General features: G+C 55.2%; 1 protein-coding gene across 1 annotated transcript; it reads right to left on the bottom strand.

Annotated features, from left to right (window-relative positions):
* Window positions 1–1,861: 1,861 nt before the first annotated feature.
* On the bottom strand, window positions 1,862–2,620 carry MRPS16 (mitochondrial ribosomal protein S16). The gene is made up of 3 exons (XM_032993258.2): window positions 2,525–2,620; window positions 2,195–2,455; window positions 1,862–2,109 (listed from the first exon to the last, which is right to left on the bottom strand). The coding sequence occupies exons 1-3, from the start codon at window positions 2,535–2,537 to the stop codon at window positions 1,982–1,984; spliced, it is 402 nt and encodes a 133-aa protein (XP_032849149.1). The 5' UTR covers window positions 2,538–2,620; the 3' UTR covers window positions 1,862–1,981.
* Window positions 2,621–8,747: the final 6,127 nt, after the last annotated feature.

The following is an 8,747-nucleotide window of genomic DNA, read 5'->3' on the forward strand; positions in this document are numbered from 1 at the left end:
CTGTGTATGGATCCCAATAAAATTATCAACTAATCTCTTAAAAGGCAGGTTAAGCCCAAAGCATAAATGACGCCCAGTGCTCATAGCTTACTGCTACTGGTTTTCTCTAGCAAACTCCAGGAGGCCTCAGCCATACCCTTTTTCCAGCACTGCATCTCTCACCATTTGCACAGTAGTAGAATGGCTCATTGTAATTTGCTTGCAGCCTTCATCTGCTGACAGCATCACAGCAACTGAGAATTATGCTTTATAAGTTCAGTAAGGCTATTTATTTATTTATTTTTAAAAAGCCTTCGCATGTCCTGTAGTGGTGCATGTGCAGAAAAATCTACTGCCTCGATGGGTTAACTGTGGCCCAGAGACTGTGCATTGTTGCACAAATTATTCTTCTTTTGATCCATATGCAACAATTTAGGAGCCCTGAAAAAGTTGGTCCACAAGAAGAAACAGACCCATCACTTGCACAGACAACAAAGAGGTAGTTAGGTGAGGAGAAACACACTTTACTGTAAGTTCCCTCCCATAAGTTGCATGTTGTTTCTCAGTGTAGCTGATGCCTCAGCAAGGGACTTAAGACAATAGGTAGGGCAAGAGAAAAGGTGAGAGGCACGACTGTGGAAAGCATGAACTCAGCACTGCTGGTGTATCAGTGCTTCCTTCATTTATCTCGTGTCATTACTGTGTCTTGCAACAGTAGTGCCTGATGCCATTAGTCACTCACCCTATTGCATTACAGAGCACCCCTGTTGCACTTCAGTATTCAAAAGCACATGAAAGCAACTGCTTTATTGCCTTGTTTATTATTGTAGAATGTTTTATTTAATAACTATTTTTTTAATAGGAAAAAAAGCCAGGCCTCCACAAAACTCTCAAAAGAAACATTGCAGACCTACCTTCTTGTGTTCAAAGCAAAAAGGTCCAGAAAGGGAAAGCTGTGTGGTACTTTTAGATTATGATAGGAAGAACAGGTGTAGATGCAAGCCTTTACCTTTGAAGCAAGGAAATCTAGAGTAAGCTAGAGAGGAACCTCCTAGAAACCCCGTACCAGAGTACAGTCACCGTTTTACAGAAAATGTGACTCCAAACACATCAAATACATGGAAGAAGGGGCCAGGGTATTACAAAAGCGCAATACTACCTTTCACAACCTCATCCAGTCTTTCATCTGCAAGCAGAAATAAAACCATTTTCAGTATTGTGATTTTGTTAAAAGCAAGCAAGCCCCTTTCATAGAGTGTTTTGTCTGTTTTTCTTCTATCAGGGTGTTTATGCTGCAAACCTTATCAGGATGCAAAACTGAAAACTTGTACTTGCCTGACCTTTGTAGAGTCGTGTAAGAGTTGTGCCAAAGGAAAGCCCAAAAAGCAAGAGGTGTATCTAAGTTAGAAGAGAGACTTCAGTGGGTTTCTTGCTTCTTGGGTCCAATACGTGATGAAGTAGCAAGACTTGTATCTCACTTCATGCAAACCTCACTCCCTCTTTACCCAAGACTGAAATCTTTCCCTTCTGCTTGTAAATGAACAAATAGGCCCAGAACCTCTCTGGAAAAAAATAAACAAATGCAGCTGCAGTCCCTGTGACAGGCACCTTCTGGAACACCGGACTGTCCTATTAGAGTAAATCAGAACCAAGAGCCAAAACACTTGAGTGTAGCAGGCAAGTGGAAGCTGGCAGTAGTCATGCTATTGCTATGGAAAGTGATACGCTAGATGCTGTTAGGAAAATCCATATGTGCCTCCTGGAGTGGTTCTGTACCTACATTACAGTAGGAAAACCCCTTTTATATTTGCTGCACCAAATCTGGCAGCAACAGTGAATTTTTCAGAGTGGAGTCTGGAGAGAGCAGCACGTGCACAGTGTAGAGCGTGCAAATAACACTTTAATGTGGTCTGATGCCCTGACGGCGCAAGGTGTATCCCGGGGCCAGGGTGGTCCGGCACTGTCCCGGGGCCGCCCGGCAGCCCCTCGGCCACGATGTCCCTCAGGACGCGTCGCCAGGCCCGGGAGAGCCGTCCGTAGGGGGCGCGACAGCCTCCTGCGCTCGCCGCCGCCGCAGCCTCTCGGCGCCGGTCACCGTCATGGGGTGGAGCGGCAGGAACCCCGCCAGACCTGCAAGGAGAGGCGGTGAGCCGCGGCGAGCAGTACCGAGCCGCTACCCCGGGCCCCCGCGCCCAGACGCCCGCCCCGGGCCTACCCAGGAGCTTCTCAGCGGGCCGGGAGAGCTGTGCGCCGCAGCCCAGCCAGTGGCGGAGCCGTTCCAGGTTGAGCCCCGCCACCTTCTCGCCGTGGGCGTTGGGCAGTGGGTCAAGGCAGCCGAGCTGCTCCAGGTACTTCCCATCGCGGGCGCGCCGGCTGTGCGCTGCCACGATACGGAAGAAGGGCCGGTTGGTGCAGCCTCCGAGGGCGAAGCGGATCACGACGTGCCCGCCACGGTAGCCCTTCAGGAGGCGGCCACCTGCGAAGAGAGCGCGAGGCGGTCAGGGACCGGGCCGAGCCGCGCCGCGCCTCGCCCGCCGACACTCACCGAGATGCACCATGACGGCGGTCGAAGCCTCTCCGCGTCGCGTCGCGATGACGTAGGAAGGGCCGGAAGCGTGGCCTGCCGGAAGCAGAGGCAGGCGCGCGGCAAAGCCCGTTTTCTTCTCGCCGGGAGCGGGTGGCGGTCGAGGCCGCCCGGGCGCTGAGGGCCAGGGGTGCTGCAGATGATGGGAGGTCTCCTGCCCGCTGTGCTGTGTCTGGAGGGGAGCGGGCAGCAAGGGCGGCCTCGAAGGGCTCTTTATCTGGATGTGCTGGCGGGAGGTAGGTAGGTGGAGGGGTGGGGAGCGGGGAGATCTGCTCTGGGCTGCAGGGCAGGGGCTGGTGGGAAGGGGATGTTGGGGGGGCACGGGCTGGGGCGCTCCGTCGGCGCCGCTGTTCGGAGTGGGAGCGGAGGGACAGGGCGGGGAGAGCGACGTGGAGGAATGGGCAGCTCCGTCCTTTGGCTGTCTCCACGTTCTTGTGAGAGCCTGCTGCATTTGTGGCTTCCCTGTGGAAACGGGATCTTTAGCTCGTCTCTCTTCATCTCTCTCTGTCCCGATTCTTTAATTGCTGCTGTTCTGCTCTGTAGTATATTGCAGTCTTTTTTCCTTTTCTATTGCTATCTGGCTGGTTCTCTGGGCCCATGCTTTAATTTTTCTTTATGCTCTGCAACCTGTCACTATTTTTCATTTCTCCCTCTTTCTCTGTATGACTCTTGGTCCCTACTTTTGAAATTTTCTCCCTCTGTGTCTTGTGGCCCATCATGGTTTTTCTCCCTTCGGTGGGAATGGGGGTGTTGCTTGCCCACTGGCTGCCTCGGGGTGTCAGGACAGGAAGCTTCAAACCACCTGTGGCAAACTCCTGTTCCGCTGGAGGTGAGTGGGTTTGGACAGCCTCAGGGAGTTACTGGAGAGCTAGTAGAAGGAAAGAGGGGAAGAAGGCGGTCATGGGCACAGGCATGACCCTAGGCACAGGTGCTGGTCACCTCCCCAACTCAACAGAGCTCCCTTTGAGCCTCCCCCCGGCCCTGCTTGCCCTGTGCAGCTGCCCCTCAGCTCCAGTACCCCTCCAAAGCCCATCCTGTAGCCCCAGGCCAGCCCCAAGCCCTGTCATGATAGTGACGAGCTGTCCCTTGAGGTACCTCTGGAAGCTCCTGCGGAAGGAGGGACTCTGGCCAAGGGTGAGTTACGGTAATAACAGTCACTGTTTTTTCTTTCCCTCTCCTAGAAGCTGTGTTGAGGATGTGGTTGTCTGTTCCTCTCCTGGGGATGCTATTGACTGCAGCCACCTCAGGCTTGCATATGTTGTTTCTGCCTGGTCTTGCTCTCCTTGTGGCATGGGGTTGAAAAGGGACAGGCGAGGCACTTAATGGCTGTGGACAGGAGCTGCTGTGGTTGAAGCTGGAGAGGCCAGAGTAAAGGTGAAAGAAGAAATTGACTGCCGGTGTGCACTGCAGGGTCGGTACACGGCACCAGCAGCACAGTACAGCCACATAGCGTGCAAGTGAGTGAGGCTACATGTCTCGAAGCCTTGTAAGAGCTGTAAGATATCCACATATCCTCTTAGGTGGAGGACAACCAGGTGACCACAGTTACGTAAGAGGGAAGGAGGAGAAGAGGACAAAGAAGCGTCTGAACTGTCAAATTCTCTCAGTGGTGTCGACAGCAAGAGCTGCGGTGAGTCCTGGGCCCTGTTGCCCCTCTTTTGCATTCCAGTATATACTTGCTGCTCCCCTGGTGCCCTATCTTTTCCATGCTGCTGGGATTTTTTGCTTCCTTATACCTCTCCTCTTTCCCTCAACCCCTCTGGCTTGTAGTGTTTTATCTCTCTCACTCCTTTCTTATTCAATTTCTCTCTTGATCTGTCTGTTCTTCTACTCACTTATCACTTTCTTTCTTACTCCTGCATGTACTGTGCAAGCAAGCGAGGCTATGTGCCTAGGAAGCCTCATCTCATAAGAGTTGTGAGACGCCCATGTATTCTCTTAGGTGGAGGACAGCCAAGTGACTGGAGCTACAGAAGAGGAAGGGAGGAGACTAAGAGAAAGAGGCACCTGACCTGTCAAATTCTCCCAGCAGTGCTAAGAGCTGCAGTGAGTCCCAGGTCCTCAGGGCCCTGTCAGCCCTCTTGTGCATCCCGGTCTCTCCCTTGCCTTTCTCCTGCACCCCTCTCTTTCTGATGCTGCTATAATTGTTTTTTTTCTTTTGCTCCTCTGAACCTTGTTTCTCCATCTTGCTCTGAGCAGCTTCCTGTCCCCATCTTGTAGGTCCTCCCTCTCTCTGCCCTGTACCCCATCACTATTTTTTCTCTGTCCCTCTGTGTCCAGCTCCCTGTCCCTATTTAGTAATTCCTCCCTCTTCTTCCTGCACCCACCTCTGTTCCCTGTGACCTCCATCTCTCTCTGTCCAGCTCCCTGTCCCCAGTTTTTAATTCCTTCCTCTGCCCCCCACAGCTTATCTGGCATTTTTTCTCGGTGTCTCTCTAGCTGGCTCCCTGCTGCTGTTTTTTATTTCCTCCCTATCTGTCTTCTTGCCCACTGATGTTTTTCTTTCTCTCTCTGTGTCTTTCTGTCTGGCTCCCAGTCGTTGTTCTTTAATTCCTCCTCTTCCCTGTAGCCTGCTGCTATTTTTTTCCCATTCTCCATTGTACCCTGTCTGGTTCCCTGTTCCTCTTTATCGATTCCTCCCTCTCTGCTGTGTAGTCTGTTGCTTTCCCCCATTATATTTTTGCCTCTCTATCTGGCTCCCTGACCCTGGTTTTTTAATTCCTTCCTCTGCCCCATAGCCCGTGCCATCTTTTGTCTTTCACTGTCTCTTTCTATCTGGCTCTCTGTTGCTATTCATTAATAGCTCCCTTGATGCCGTGTAGCTTGTTGCTTTTGTCCTTTGTCCATCTCACTGCATCTGACTCTCCAGTTACCCTATTTTAGAATTCCCTGCCTCTTCTTTCTGTACATATACACACTGCTATTCTTTTTGGTCTCTAGCTCTGTATTTCCTGACTTCCTGTCCCCATTTCTTAATTCTCCCCTGCTTGCTCTGTGGTTTGGTGTGTGTTGTTTCTCCCCTGCCCCTTCCATCATTTGCTGTCCTGGCTCCCTGTCGCTGTTATTTGATCCTCCCTCTCTGCCCTGTTCTCTGTAGCTTTTTTGTCTTTCTTCATCTCTCGGTCTGGCTCCCTGCCCCCCTATTCTTTTTTCCTCTCTTGTGCTGCTTATCCCAGGTTTTTTCTGCATCCCCTCCTGCTCCTCATGCTTCTTTGTCAGTCACTGCTGTGCTCCCTCTCCTTCTTTCTGCTTCTGCTTTTACTCTCTCCCTGCTGCTTCTTTTTCTGTATCTCTGTCAGGCTCCTTGTCCCTGTCTTTTTGGTGTCCCGTTCCCTGCCTTCTGTTTTCTTCCTACACTGCTGTTGTCTGGCTGGCTGCCACTTTTTTCCTTTCTTCTAGTGTCCTGTACCCTGCTCCTCATTTTTTGTCGGTCTCCACCTCTGCCCCGCAGCCCATTGCTCTAGGAGCTGACTGACTGTTCCCAGCCAGACTGATGAGCATGGCTCCAGGAACAATTGCTGAGGTGTCCCCGGGGGCAGGGGTAGTGTTGGGTGCCCCAAGCCCCAGAGCAGAGTTGCTTCTGGGATGTTTTAGGTGAATGACTCAGTAAACCCTTGCTGTCTCCTGGCTGTATTTTGTGCTTCCTTTGCACCGTACCAGGGGCTGTGAGGTAGCCTGAGGGAGGAGGTGGTGCACTGTGAGGATTGGGCACTGGCCCCCTGTTCCTGCAGGGCTCCAGGTGTGGGAAGGGAGGGAGGTGGCAGCGGGGTGGCTGCCAGCGGAGGTGGTGGGGCTGCTGTTGAGGGCGCGGGTGGCTGCGGAGGGGCCCGTGTGAGACAATGGAGGAGCAGAGCGGTTGTTGCGTGTTACGGGGCTGCGGCGGCACCGAAGGCGAAGGTGGGCGGGGCTGCGCGATCGACCGGCGGCTCCCGGGGAGAGCTCCGAGGAGAGCGGTGGGGCCGGGGAGCGCCGCTCTGCGCCGGAGCCGGGGACGCTGCGGGACGGGCTGGCCGGGGCCGCGCTGTGGCGGGCGGGTGGCGGCGGGAGGGGTGAACAGCGGTGTCCCCGCAGGGCGAGCTGCAGTCCTGACAGGCGCGGGGCTCACGCCTGGCCCCGGGTCAGTTCTGCGGGGCATGCCGGGAGCTGTAGTCTTCCGGCACTCGGCGGCGGGCGGCCTTGCTGTACTTGCCCCAGGGCATGCTGGGAGCTGTAGTTTTTGCGGACCCGGCTGCCGGACAGCTGCGGTGCTCTCTGTGGTGCGTGGCCCGGCGCAGTCCTCTCTACCGCCGCGGACCCCGCAGCGCGGCAGGAGGTGTAGCTTTGGTGCCGGTTTCGTGTGTTTTCCTGCGGGCTCCCGGCTGCTCCCCGAAAAGCGGTGCGGCCGAGCCTCGATAGCGCATGCGGGCTGTGGCGCTCGGTCGGGCTCACTGTTGCCGTCTGGCGGACGCGACGCGGTACCGCAGGTGGGAGCCGCTGAGGCGCCGCTGTGCTCCGCCCTGCTGTCCGCCGGTAACGGCAACGCGAGGCGGGTTGCCTGCGGGGCGGTGCCGCTGCGCTCGTCGCTGCCGCCCGGGAATGAACCGCCACCTCTGCCCCCTCCGCGCGCGGTGTCGCGCCGAGCGCGGAACTGCAGCGCCGATGCCGCCACCGGGCGCGCGCCGCCCGCCGGGCGCTCCCCGCCGCTGCCGCCACCCGGTGGGCGAAGCGCGGTACTGCAGCGCCGACACCGCACGAGTGCACAGCAGAGGCACCGCCGGCTTCGCTGCTGCCGGTGCACGGCGGCTCGCTGGGCGTGATTCCTGGCGGTGGGTGCGGGCTAGCACCGCTAGTGAGGCGAGCGAGCCCTTTCGGCAGGTGTAGGCGTGTCTCGCTCGCCGGCCGCCCGAGGGTGGTGGGACAGGAAGCTTCTAACTGCCTTCTGCGACAGGCTCCCGGTGCACTGGAAGCGAGTGGGGTCAGGGCAGCCCCAGGGACTTACCAGAGAGCTGGCAGAAGGGAAGAGGGAAAGGAAGCAGGCATCTGCCCAGGAGCAGATGCCAGGAGCCTCCCCAACTCACCAGAGCTCCCCATGAGCCTCCCCCCGGCCCCACACTCCCTGTGCAGCTGCGCCCAGGTCCAGCACCACTCCTGAAGCCTGTGCCATAGCCCCAGGCTGGCCCCAAGCCCCGTGGTGACAGCGGCAAGCTGACCCTTGCTGCGTCTTCAGAAGCCCATGTGTAAGGAGGGGCTCTTGCCAGGAGCAATCTACTGTAATAACAATCGCTGCTTCTTTCTGTCTTCCAGAGGCTGCACAGAGGATGCGCTTGTCCATTCCTCCCTTGGAGATGATGTTGACTGCAGCTGCCTCAACCTTGTGTGGGTTGTCTCTGCTGGGCCTTTGCACTTCTCAAGTCATGGCAATCAAAAGGAACAGGTGGAGCACTTATCAGCTGTGGACAGCAGACAGGAGCTGCTGTGACTGGAGAGGCCAGAGAAAGGCAAAAAAGAAAAAATTGAAGTCTGTCTGGCCAGCAGCAGCAGCTTTCTGCTGCAGGTAAGAGTGAGCCTGACTCTGTGAGTGAGGAAGGATCCCTCTTCGTAGTCTGCAGCAGGCCTGAATGCCAGCATGCACCACATAGTCTCAGTGCGTCACCCAAAGTGTGGTACGGCCATGTGGTGCACAAGCAAGTGAGGCTACAGGTGTAGGAAGCCTTGTCTCATAAGAGCTATAAGACACCCATGTATTATTTTAGGTGGAAGACAGCCAAGCGGCTGGGGTTTCAGTAGGAGGAAAGGACAAAGGGAGGAGAAAGAAACCTCTGACTCATCAAATTCTCCTGGCAGTGCCGAGAGCGAGAGCTGGGGTGAGGCCTGAGTGCCCTGTCACCCCTCTTGTGCATCCCAGTCACCTTCCTGCATCTCTTCTAGCTCCCTGTTTCCCATGCTGTGATATTTATTTTTTCTTTCCCTATACTGTTCTATTTTATCTCCTGCTCCCTCTTTGTCTCTTGTGGTCATGTTGCTGATGTAGTAGATGTAATAAAAGAGTAGGTGTCTGCTTCTAGTAAGGGTCACTTTGTTCACCACTTTACATGCTGTAAATTTAAGGCAGATAAATCACGGCTTCTCTCGCCAACTTTCTATCTTCTGGTGGTTGGCCACGCCCCTTTCCCGGGGGATTGTGGGAAGGGAGGTGGGCGGGCCC

Source organism: Tyto alba, unplaced genomic scaffold (genome assembly GCF_018691265.1).
Source record: "Tyto alba isolate M040663 unplaced genomic scaffold, T.alba_DEE_v4.0 Super-Scaffold_20000042, whole genome shotgun sequence".
Classification (NCBI taxonomy): domain Eukaryota; kingdom Metazoa; phylum Chordata; class Aves; order Strigiformes; family Tytonidae; genus Tyto; species Tyto alba.